General features: G+C 37.0%; 1 protein-coding gene across 11 annotated transcripts in view; it reads right to left on the reverse strand.

Moving 5' to 3' along the window:
• Positions 1 to 13,263, reverse strand: part of KIF1B (kinesin family member 1B) — a 151,498-nt gene that overhangs the window by 67,580 nt on the left and 70,655 nt on the right. For all 11 annotated transcript variants that reach the window (XM_024976732.2, XM_005216995.5, XM_024976730.2 and 8 more), the window contains 7 exons: positions 13,142 to 13,221; positions 11,844 to 11,919; positions 8,713 to 8,792; positions 8,102 to 8,208; positions 5,681 to 5,764; positions 5,283 to 5,463; positions 5,088 to 5,160 (listed from right to left, as the gene is read on the reverse strand). In XM_024976732.2, coding sequence (XP_024832500.1) covers positions 5,088 to 5,160; positions 5,283 to 5,463; positions 5,681 to 5,764; positions 8,102 to 8,208; positions 8,713 to 8,792; positions 11,844 to 11,919; positions 13,142 to 13,221 — 681 coding nt within the window. The remainder of the gene's footprint in view (positions 1 to 5,087; positions 5,161 to 5,282; positions 5,464 to 5,680; positions 5,765 to 8,101; positions 8,209 to 8,712; positions 8,793 to 11,843; positions 11,920 to 13,141; positions 13,222 to 13,263) is intronic.

Here is a 13,263-nt window from a genome sequence, read left to right on the forward strand (position 1 = left end):
AAATTGAAGAAAAAGCAAGCAAAAAAAGCCCTAATAAATTTAAAAATGAAACTAAAAAAGTTAAAAAAAAAAACAAACCCAAAACAAACAAAAAACCCTAGATAATGTGCAAGTCTATTAAGACATATGCTTATGTAGATTATCATCAATATGAAGATTTGCTTTTTTTTTTTTTTCTAGTAACATTAATCCAAATTTCCACTTTGTGGCTTAAGTGATGGAATCTGCAATCAAATTTCTTAGGAGGGCTGAAACAGTGAGAAAGTCTCTCACTGTAAGGTCACATGAAGTTATTAACAAAATGGTGTGAAATAACATCTCCGCTATCTCAAGAGAATGAACTAAAACCTTCACCCCACACATGCTAACACCCATGCAGCCACTTCCCCACATTTGCCTTGGTTATTGCTGTTGCTTCTTCCAGAAACTGTTTCCCCCATGAGTGAGCACAGATGCCATACAAGATGTGACGAGCAGGCGGATTAACAAAGGTTAGTAATGCTGGAGAATGCCACGTTTTGTTTAGCTTTACTAAAAAGAGCAGCCCTAGAAAAAAGTTAGAAGATGAGAAAGTAGAAAAAGAAGCAGTCAAACAGGGATGTTAAAAATGCTAAGAATCCCTATTAGCAGACCATGAGAGATTCTTATCAACCAAATTGTTTTTCTGCTAGAAGGTAAGAGGGTTCTGAAACTAGTCTTTCCATGAGCACACATCAGATTTGCTACTTTCCTGTGTCATGACAAATTGATCTATTTCATTTGTTACAATTAAATTTTGTTATCCATACAATAAGGACACATAAAAAAGGATCTTTATAGTGAGTCTGTTATTTTGTTTTCCACACACTTAAACCAATAAATACCTCATCTCCAAAATTTTAGGAAACAAATCTCCAGAACATAAACTAAGCTAGGAAAACATACTTTCATTTAAACATTATTTAAAATTGCCAAAGTAATATTTTAATAAATACAACCTAGAGATCTGTTGTTTCATCTATGAAAACCTATGGTGTTTCTAGTTTTTTGAGGAATATTACTTTAAGTTGACAACTCTATCAACATGTAAAACACAAAAGATCATATTCTGCTTATGTATTCTGATTGTGGACGCTATTTAAAACATTATCTCCAACTCTCTGTCTTTCCAGCTGTTTTTGCACCATTACCTCTTTTTCAAACAACTTTACTTAGGCTTAAAATAGCAGTCTGACTTTACAACTAAGCAATTTCAACGGCTATTTGGATAATAACTGATTATTCTTAACAAACACAAGCAAATCTTGCTAACATGGGTCTAAATGAAAGCTGGGTTGGATTTAGAATTCCCTATGACAGACAAGATTAAGGAAGGCTCTCTATTCAAGAGATAAAAGTTACTGGAAAAAGAACTACTCACTAAAAGGGTAGTTCAAGGTAGTCTAGTAAATGAAAATGTTCTTATTTAATAGTCTCTTTGACTTGGCTATGGTTACCATAATCATCTCTAGGAAAGGTTTAGGAAAAAAAAAAAGAATTGAAACTGATAAATAGTATCTTGTTTTCTAGACCAAAGACTTCTTTTTCTGTATGTACAGTTACTTTCTAGGGAATGAAAAAATAACCCCTAACAATAATAGCAATAATTTGGCCCCTGAATTTGGAGACGTTACTACTGATTTGTATTATTGACATTTGCCTATAAATGGATACTAAACCATTTATAATACCTACTTATTTGAAAATTTATCAGCAAAAAACAGATAAAGCTAAATTTATACACTCTACACTATTTTTTCCTTTTCCTTTTTAGTTTAAAAATCTTAATAAAATCTAATCTTAAGTGATAAAGGATGACATTAATAAACATTAGAGAAAAAAAGTATGTCTGACATCTAAAAAGGTTTTCTTGTATATATGCAAAAACTGAGTTATATAGAACAGAAATTTGCTCTGATTCTTTCTACATAATTAACTATCAGTTTTTTCCTCTGGGCTTCTTTTATTTTCCTTTAAAAGTTGCCTAATGATGAAATGAATACCTAATTAAGGAAATAACAATTCTAATTATTGCTTTAATATATTTAAGTGATAAAAGTTATGCCTTTAAACTCTAAAATAAAACATAATTAAATGAGTTTACATAAATTCAAAAGAACTAAGTTAAATCAAGTGGCCATAATTTTCTTTCTTTTTATAATACTGGTCATATTGCCTCTGTAGAATATGTTCTCTTTAAAGCTCAAACATATCACCCCTATCACTTACTACTGGCCACAATACTGAAAACTCTTGCAAAACTTATGTGCCGAGATTCAAATCCTATCTTATGTCAAAAAAAAAAAGATTTTAAGATATTTAGATTCATTTATTACAGGGCTGGAAAAACTACTCAGATCTGTCCAACTCACATGTCACTAAATGATCCTGCTGTTTTGATTAAATATCAAATGGAAGGTAGGCCTCCTGAAGAGACTCTGCCTGAAGACTATGAAAATAGAGAGATGATTCCCAAAACATGTGTCAAAAAGCAAGCAGAGAAAGGACCAGGCATACAATCAAGCACTAACTAAGAAAGAATGTTCAGCAACGTAACAATGGGACACAGTGGGGGGAATTATTGTAATAAAAAACTCATGAGCCTGAATTCCATTTTTTGTAATGCTGTTATTATGCAAAAATAATCACATACAATAAATAATAAACATTTACTGAATATAAAGTCCTTTGTATCGTCTCGGTGTTTATCCATAGGGTGCATTCAAAACATATCTGTTGGTTGACTAATATAGGGTCATAAAAATACATTTTTAATTCAGTACTGTTAATGGCTAAATATTCCTCAGGCTGAAGTATTAGAAATCAACTCCTTTTGAGGATAAGAAATTTAAGTGGAACAGACAGTTGGACTTATAAGACGAAAGAACCTCCTTGCTTTAAGGAGCTGCTCTTAAAATCCTAGACTGCTTTCAGATACAGAGCAATCGACAATCAGAACCTGATTACTTGCAAACTAAGTATGTCCTCCGGAAACTAAATGTGCCCTGGAGCCATCTGGTTTGATATGAAATTCGCTCAGTCATGTCTGATTCTTTTCAACCCCATGGACTGTAGACCACCAGGCTCCTCTGACAATGGAATTCTCCAGGCAAGAATACTGGAGTGGGTAGCCATTCCCTTCCCAGGGATTGAACTCAGGTCCTCTGCGTTGCAGATTCTTTACTATCTGAATTTACTTTCTGTTTATTAACAGTCACTGTCTTTATTTCAGAGCACAGGATGATCACCAGCCATCACTATTCGTTTACACCTGGTTAGTGACTCAAATGGCCCTAGCAGCATTGGCATCACCTGGGAGCTTCTTAGAAATGCAGAATCTCAGGTCCTACCCAAACCTACAGGATCAGCATCAGCATTTGACAAGACTCCTAAGATGTTGAGAAGCACTGCTCTATTGGACAGAACACCAAAGAAAGCCAGAAGACTCATGTTTAAGCCTCAGACCCATCAGTTAAGAATGGGCAAGGTAGCATTTTTTTAGACTTTGCTTCCTCAACTATAAACCCGAGGAAATGTCTATCACTTTATTTACATATATGGCAACTAAAGAGGGTTATTTTGGAAATCAGAAAAATGATGGATGTTAAAACTCTCTGTAAATTATAAAGCTGTATACAAATACAAGACATTACTGTTAAAGGCTCCTTCATGTGTCACAAAGTTTTCAAGCCCTTAATCACACTGTAGTTGAATCTTTGTGTTTTCATTACAAACTAATGCCAACGAGGCCTCCTAAAGAGACTCTAATACACTGCTATTATCTTGCCCCAAACACTTGATTTATTCTTGCAATCCATTCTTTTTTGGGCTTTACTATAATTTCCAAGATAACAAACTGAGTTAACATACTGCCAAGAGTGAGAATCAAGCTGCTCTGGAAAAGACTGCTTTTGCACAAGGCCTTGGCTTTTCTGATTCATTTAGCAACAGCCTCTCTTTTTCAAAGCACAGTACAGCTGTAAGGCTATGGTTTACATGCTGTATTTACACTTGGTATTCTATATGCTGTATTTTATGCTAAGGGAAGAAACCAGTATCCCAGCTTTCTCACTAATGCCTCCTTAACCAGTTCCCCCTTTCTCCCTAATACCTCTAAGAAGTCCATCAATCTTAAAAAATTAAAAATTCCTAAACTGCATCCACAGTATCCAAAGGTTGCTATGCCTTTTTCTCAATAACATGTACCAAATGAATGCCTAGAAGGTTCCTATAACCAAGGCTTTGTAATCCAAAACTGGATGGCTTGAAACATGAAAATCTAACTAATGGATAAACTTATTTATTCATGCAATTCAATTTCTAAAAAAACTAGAAAATCAATTAACATCATAAAATGCTATCGCCATTAGCATCACAAGCTGCAACCTGAAACTGATTTCTCAGCTACTCACACAAATGCTTTCTCAACCCAGAGAAACCAGACTTCCCTCTCCTCTTGGAGTTGGTTGGGCAGCCCCTACTTCCACTGTCACCACACATGCCACGGAGACCCTTACTGAGAATTCAGACTCCATGCAGGGAACAGAAAAGGATTAACACATGCAACTGTGCAGCAACACTTTTAGACACAGTTTAACTTACAAAAAAAAAAGTCCACCCAGCATAAGAACAATCCCCAAGTCAGCCCAAGAGCAAAGAATTAGTACTATCAGGTGATCAGAAACAAAACCAAGGCAAACACCCATCAAATTCAATATTCAGAGTAATTATTATTGACAGAGTCACCCCTGGTGCATATTTAAAAACCACTATCAAGAGGCCAAGGCTACAAGAAAAGCTCTCAGTATTTCCTCAAAAAGCACTTGGTTTTGATAGAAGATGTGACTTTAAGACATAGAGGCACAGAAGTAGTACCTTTAAGGACAGTATTTCAGGCTAAGGCTACCAGGAGATGGAAGGTCCTTCTCCATGAAGGATACGAGACAAGAGCGCATGGTGTCAGTGAGAGCGGGAGAAGCAACGGGCGAGTGCTCATATCTGGGACGGGGAAGGTGGGACATGAGAGCAAGCTGCCCTTTCCTAACGGAGGATGTAGGATGGGCTCCTACCAGTCTCTGCTGCTCCAAAAGAAGATCTGCTTCTTCCTTCTCCTTTTTGTATAGGATCTCCATTTCCTGTAGCCTACAAGGAAAAGAAGAGCAAGAAAGAAAAGAAACTGTAAAATCATGGAGCTGTTTCAGGAATCCTACTAAATGCTGAAAAGAAGTGCTAGTCATGTGGGCCACATTGCATCTGTACAGTACCTTTTTTCCATCTCCTGTTTCATATCAATTCCTTGTTTTTCCAGAAGCTCTCTCTGGGCAAACGTCCAGTCCACAGGCTCAGAGGGGGTCTCAGCAGAAGGAGTCTTTTCCCGCTCAGCCCGTGCTTGCTCCGGGTGGTTAAAACGGAACACGTGGTTTTTACCCATGATGATACGGTTTCCTAGCACAAAATATAAATAGGGTTAAGAAATCACTTTTTAAATGTACAGTATCTTGGTTAATAGCCTCACCTTCCCTAAAGCAAAAAGCAGTTTCTGGAGTTTTACAAGAACATAAATCCTAATGCTATCACTTCGACCTGAGACAAAGATTTAAAAATAAAAAGTTTCTTGTGCAAGCCATGTGTTCTGAAGACTTCAAGCCTCTCCCAGTCTCACCTGAGCGCAGCTGAACAGGCTGGGTCACCCTCTTGCCATTTACGTAGGTTTCTGAACGTTCACAGGGCTCCAGAGTCACAATAACTAAGAGGAACGCAAACTAATGTTATCATCACAGACCATGGGAAGAAAACAATGGGAAGCAGCTGACGACTCAAGGTGACTAGCATAGATTTCTGCAACCAATCAAGTGGCTCAGTGTCTATATAACAGTTCACTTTAAGGCACCAGGACCAGGGCTGCGGCTCAGATAGAAACATACTTAAATTCACTTAAGAATTTGATAAACTTCAGAAGAAGACAGGAAATGTTAGTTTCAGTGATATCTGGACAGTTCAGTATATAAGAATGAAAACCATCAGAAATCTTAAGTATGAGATATAGGTAATAATCAGAAAATTATGATCAAGCTAATATTTTTTCTTTTTTTAAAAAAATATTTTATTTATTTGGCTGTGGTAGGGTCCTAGCTGCAGCATGTGAGATCTAGTTCTCTGATCAGGGGTGGAACCTGAGCTCCCACACTAGGAGCGTGGAGTCCCAGTCAGTGGACCATCAGTTGTTGCTGTTGTTGTTCAGCTGCTAAGTCCTGTCCAACTCTTTGTGACCCCATGAACTGCAGCATGCCAGGCTTCTCTGTCCAACACTATGTCCCTGAGTTTCCACAAACTCATATCCATTGAGTCAGTGATTCCATCCAACCATCTCATTCTCTGTTGCCCCCTTCTCTTCTCGCCCTCAATTTTTCCTAGCATCAGGGAAGAAATTTTCTCCCTATACCACCAGGGAAGTCTCCAAAGGTAATATTTTGATTCCTGTTGTTGTTGTTCAGTCATTAAGTCATATCTGACTCTTGCAAACCCACGGACTGCAGCCTGACAGGCTCCATAGGATTTCCTACGCAAGAATACTGCAGTGGGTTGCCATTTCCTTCTCCAAGGAATCTTTCTGACTCAGGGATCAAACTCATGTCTCCTGCATTGACAGGTAGGTTCTTTACTGCTGAGCCACCTGAGAAGCCCAGTATTTTAATTAGCAAGGAATAAATTATGTAGCAAATAGGAAAAGGAGTTATGTCAAGGCTGTATATTGTCACCCTGCTTATTTCACTTATATGCAGAGTACATCATGAGAAACGCTGGGCTGGAAGAAGCACAAGCTGGAATCAAGATTGCCGGGAGAAGTATCAATAACCTCAGATATGCAGATGACACCACTCTTACGGCAGAAAGTGAAGAGGAACTAAAAAGCCTCTTGTTGAAAGTGAAAGAGGAGAGTGAAAAAATTGGCTTAAAGCTCAACATTCAGAAAACTAAGATCATGGCATCCAGTCCCACCACTTCATGGCAAATAGATGGGGAAACAGTGAAAACAGTGGCTGACTTTATTTTTGGGGGCTCCAAAAATCACTGCAGATGGTGACTGCAGCCATGAAATTAAAAGATGCTTACTCCTTGAAAGGAAAGTTATGACCAACCTAGATAGCATATTCAAAAGAAGAGACACTACTTTGTCAACAAAGGTCCGTCTAGTCAAGGCTATGGTTTTTCCAGTGGTCATGTATGGATGTGAGAGTTGGACTGTGAAGGAAGCTGAGCGCTGAAGAATTGATGCTTTTGAACTGTGGTGTTGGAGAAGACTCTTGAGAGTCCCTTGGACTGCAAGGAGATCCAACCAGTCCATCCTAAAGGAGATCAGTCCTGGGTGTTCATTGGAAAGACTGATGCTGACACTGAAACTCCAATACTTTGGCCACTTCATGCAAAGAGTTGTCTCATTGGAAAAGACCCTGATGCTGGGAGGGACTGGGGGAAGGAGGAGAAGGGGACGACAGAGGATGAGATGGCTGGATGGCATCACGGACTCGACGGACATGAGCTTGAGTAAACTCTGGGAGTTGGTGATGGACAGGGAGGCTGGCGTGCTGCGATTCATGGGGTTGCAAAGAGTCGGACACGACTGAGCAGCTGAACTGAACTGAAATTATATAGCACAAAAACACTATTAGCTTGTTGTTTCATTAATAATCTGGGCAAAAATCAAGATTGACTTTTTCTTCCCTTTTAGGTATAAATAAACTGCACTGGATTAAGACTAGAGGCCCTTCAAATCTCCCACTACCCAGGATATCTGTTCCCTTCTTACTTGTCTATTAAATAATTAAGATTCAAGACCAAGCCTAATTGCCTATGTCTTACTCAATTCTTAGCGGTAACAAAAGTGCTGCTTTTGTCCAGGCTTTTTTCATGTAAAGTAGCTATGTTCATGCCTGCATTCATAAACAGCCCAGGTCCCCTCATTTTCAAATATTAGATTGTATATAAAAGTATCACTGAAAGAGACAGGGGATACCAAATCTTGGGGATTTCTCATAATATAGAATGAAAAGGTTGTTGGAAAAGCTGAGCCGAGAACTCTCACCATCCCCGCTGTTGTTCCTCTCGCTCCGGAAGATACAATGCTCTTCTTTAATGTGAGCCCCACTCAGCACGATGTCCTGGCGCCGCTCAGCATCTGCTTGGCCAACCCTGAACACAAGGGAAAGTGTTTCCCAGGGAAATTCAGACACAGAAAGCACCACAAACAATGAGCCTCTTTCTCCCAAAGAATATTCTTTGGTACGTACAAAAAAGGTACTGCTTTTTTTTTTTTAATCAGAGGCTGTGAACTGCAAACTCTATTTTCATATATGATCAACCTCCCTGCATGAGAAAAAGATATGAAGAGGCACATACACCAAATAACTCAGAGACATCATAAAAAGATACCAGTAAACTAATACTTAAAAAATTCATATAAGATGTTAGGAGGATAAATTTTACATACAGTCTTCTAAAACTACACATGCTAATTGATTCAGCTGGTTAAAACACTGATTTGAAAAGAGTACAGAGGACAGTTTATAACTATTTCAGATGAGAAAAACAGCAAATTAATAAAAGAAATTTTTTACCAAACAACTTCCCTTTAGCTATGCAATCATCCTAAGAGAAAAGAAAGCACTGAGTGAGCAAAAGAACAAACAAATGTACCTTGTAATTCCATCTTTGATGTAATAAAGCAGGCACTCGGACATTAGAGGGTCCTCATTGAGGTTAACAAGATGTGGTGTCTGAAAAAGGTTAGAGATGATCAGAGTGGAACAAGCACCACTGAGAGGGCTGCAAGAGTGACAGGGGCGCAGAGGAGGCTGGATGGCTCCTTAGATTACCAGAGTGCCTAGAAGCAGGGCTTCTTTCATTCTTAGTTGCAATTCCATGATAAACAGAAAATAACTCTCTTCAGGCCTTCCCAAACCACACTAATGCATTCTATTTAAAAACATGAGCTCTGGGATAAAGAACAATATCCCATTCTTAATAAGGTCAAAGCATGGAGAGCACAATAGAAAAATCAGAACAGGCTGATTCTCTGGGGGGGAAAAAAACATAATTTTTTTCAACACTTGAAGAGCGTTCAAAATTCTTAAAGAGCAGCAGAATTTGCCACTCCTAATATTCCACTGACATACTAATTATTTTGAGTTGTTACACAATAGCACAGGCAGGGAGAGGCTTCCTCTGAATCCCCTTTCCTGCCTAAACACAAATTGTCCAAAAGGAACTTAGAAATCCCCTCCTGGAGTCTTAACAACCAGGAGAGAAAAGTAGAAGTTGACACCACACCCAACAAACTTTGTCATATCTACCATCTGCTCTTCAAAGGGCCCCTTCATCTTTTCCTAAAAGCCAATTACCCTCCCCTGACAGGCCTGCCTCCCTGTCTCTTTCCCTATTAAAATTGCATTTAAGCCAGAATTCTAAATCATCTTAGGGAGTTACTCATTTTTCCATGGGGTTCTCCCATGTATACACGAGGTACACATGTTTAAATAAATTTTCCCCCACCTCTGGTTAATCTGTCTTTTATTCTCATTCAAGAATTCAGAAGGGTAGAGGAAAAATTATTTTTCATCCCCTACAACTGCCAATAAGTATGTAATTTTTCATTTATATCATAAAAATGTTCCCACATCCCCTGTCATTTCCCTCTATAATTTTTATCAGTTCTTCCATGGTCCCAGTTATTGTCTTTAGTTTGTCAGTCTTTATCTTAAAGAAGAAATTAAAATTACTGATATTCAGTAACACATCTTATAAAATCCTCTTCATCTAACTCATGTTTCTAAAATCTTTTAAAAAACCAACCTTCTTTATCTTAAACAAGAATTAAAAATTACTGACATTCAATAACACATCTTATAAAATCCTCTTCATCTAACTCTTAATGTTTTTAAAATCTTTTAAAAACCAACCTTTTTTGGTGAAAATACCCCACTGGGATCCAAAAATAAGTCACATGGTCTTGGGGTCAAAATCTACTCAAGATACAGTGCCAGCAAATGCAGAAAAATGAAAGGAGAGTCAGATGAGTAGGTTAAGAAAAGGGAGTGCAAAAGATCATTTAAAAGAAATTTAGGAAAACCTTTACATCTTTCCAACTAACATGTCTCTGTAGCTGGTTTGAGAAAGTTAAAACCCTCTTGGGCAGCATTCTTTAAAACCTAGCATAGCACTGGCCTAAGGAAACCAGAACCTCAAGAACAGGTTTTCATTTTTTTTCTTGCCTGAAGAGTACTTTCTCCTAGTTCTTTTGAGATATGAATGACAGTCTGCATATATTTAGGTTGTACAATTTGATTGTAAAAGGTGTCAATTTGATACATATATGGGTAAGGATTACCAATCGAGTTAATACATCAGGAACAGGTTCTAAAACTGAATTTGGATGTGGTTAGGGGTATCCCTTTCTTTCCTGAAGAAGTCTAGAAAATTAAAGCAAGTAAGAAAAAGCCCTGGAAACAGATATCTCAGTTTGAAATTCTGTGCTGTTTATAACACAGTACTTATTCAAGTTATTTAAGTTGTTACAAAAATTTTCCTCACTGTTCTTAACACTAAAAGATGTTAAAAAATAACTTCAGATATATGCAAAGGCACAATCTAAATTTTATTAAGCCTATAACTGCTAAACACTCTAAAATCACAAATAATGTATCTGAATAAAATAGTGTCTTACTGAAGGAAAAATTATTAAATTATGAAAATCACTGACCTTTGGCAATATAAACATATAAAATACTGTTACTATTGTTCCAGGTGTATAGCACATATCTAAAATGTCTTTAAATCAATCTTCTTCGATGAAAATAATACAGCAGAAATTATTAAAAAGAAAAAAAAAAGAAAAACCTAACCAAATATATCCTAACAAAAACCACAGGAGTATCTCATATCAAATAAAACAAAAGTACCAACTGAAAACTCTATACCCTGTTCTATGCTAACCTAGAGAGACCACCATCAGACCCTCGCATGAAGAAGTATACAGTAGCCAATCTGAAGTCATTTGAAATGAAAGACCATTTGTTATTAGTATAATTTTATGCTTTGTACATCAGTATATGTTCTATTATTAATAGATAAATAAGCACACAAAATAACCATTTCATAATAGCTTCCCAGTGTCTATTAATAACTAAGAAGCAACTTAGTAAAAAAAAAAAAACTTGTTTTTCTAATTAGCTAAAAGGTATCTACTACTTAACAACTATGACTACCTAAGTAAGTAGGAGGGTAACTACTGAAGTTTAAAAAAAAAAATGAGAAAGGAGCAGAGGAAGCTAGAAGGATAGCACAGAAACTGCTTTACTCAGGACAATGGCTATCACACAAAGTGTAGAAGCAAACTGAAGTGGTATTTTTCTACACAAACCTGAACAGCTGAAATTGCTTCCAAAGAGTTATAATTCAGGGTTGCTGGTACCTGTGGGGAAATCTACATAGAAAGAGTAGCTAAACTGAGGCAAGATGTGCTAGGTTAGGCTAGGAATTTACGAGAAAGCAACCATTAAGATGAGTAAATACACTGAATAATGACCAAAAGTTACAGATTTACTGCCTTGGATTTTATTTCTATAAACAGTAAACATTTCTGAAAGCATTTTAGAAACAGGTTGGCCTTGCAGTGTAAGATGAAATAAAAAATATCAGAAATTAAGCCATGTCTCAAGGTTTAAAAGAAAAGGAAGAAGAACCAGCCCTGAAAGACATGAAGTGCCTCGAGGACCGAGACAAACAAAAAGTGTCTCAGTCTGGTTCACTTTCACAACACTGTTTCCTACCTTTTTAGGAGAGAAAACCCCAAGGGTTCCTCCGTCTTCCCGAATGGCAACTCCCATCTCAGCCAACAAGGCTTCTCTAGAAAGAGCAACAAGCACATCAGAATCACAGTACCAAAATGATAAGTATATCAATCTAACATGAATTGGAAGGTAAAGCAAGCAAAGCAAAAACAATTATCTATGTTTAAAGTCAGTAACACAAATGTGAAAGAATCTACTTATCCCTTCATCAAATAGAAATTATCTTTAAGAGAAAATAGTACATTCAAAATAAATTATGTTCCTATCTTATGTAAAGCTGTATTTACCCAAATAGGAACTTTGTCACATCTGACTCTGGAAGCAGAAAATGATTCATAAATGTCTATTAATATTTTAAAAAGGAAGAAAGGAATACACCCTGAAGGCAATACATCCCATTCAAGGAACAATTTCTTAAAAATCAACAAAAGCAGAAAGTAGCTCTGATACGGGGAGTACCATCTATAAATGTGGTTTTCTCAAATGTCATGTTCCCATGCCTACCATTACATTGATTTAACAATTTTAGCTTAAAATCTCTACAATAAAGAAGAAAATTCTGTTTCATACATTCACTTTATCAACACATTAGTGCTCACTTCTACCTCATCTTCCAGGAAGCAAGAAGAAACTAATATTAACTAAAATGTATATATTTTTAACAACTACTTTACTCTTATTATATTTTGGCCATGCCACACAGCATGTGGGTTATTATTTCCCTGACCAGGGACTGAATCCATGCTCTCTGCATTGGAAGCCCAGAGTCTTAACCTCTGGACCACCAGGGAAGTCCCTAAAATATCTATCTATTCCAACAGCAAAAAGTATTATTTGAGGTCATGTTCATTCTTAGGGTAGAAAATCAGGTTAAGATAAAATACAGATTTTGGCAACTGAAACTACTTAACCTCTTACCAAAGAGGTTTTAGGAAACATCACTCTGAAAGACAATAATCAGAACAGGTTTTTTCCTCTGGGCCTTTATCAAAGGCAATCTTTTTGCAAATTAAGAACTCATTCCTCAATATCTTCCATTTTTATATGGCTCCCTAGCAACATGTAGTAGGTAACTAAGAACAAGACTGCCTAGAGAACAAATATCTGAATTTCACTTGAGTGTGAATCTGGCCAGAAGTCTCACACAGGTTTTGTTTGTTGGTTCTGTATTTAGGGAGGAAAGGTTGTTTTTAACTTCTATTTTATCTTTTCTTACTATAAACGTAATCCAAATTCCCCAGATATTTTAGAAACATTCCAGAGTTTAACTTCCTGACCTCTCCATCCTGATGGCCTCTGTTTTACGCAGCTTCTCTTCCCAGGTTTCATTCAACTCAGCAATGATCTTCTCTGATTCCTAAGGAGGAAGTCCATAGTTACAGTGTCAAAGAGTCTTGTA

The sequence above is a fragment of the Bos taurus genome, chromosome 16 (genome assembly GCF_002263795.3).
Source record: "Bos taurus isolate L1 Dominette 01449 registration number 42190680 breed Hereford chromosome 16, ARS-UCD2.0, whole genome shotgun sequence".
NCBI lineage: Eukaryota > Metazoa > Chordata > Mammalia > Artiodactyla > Bovidae > Bos > Bos taurus.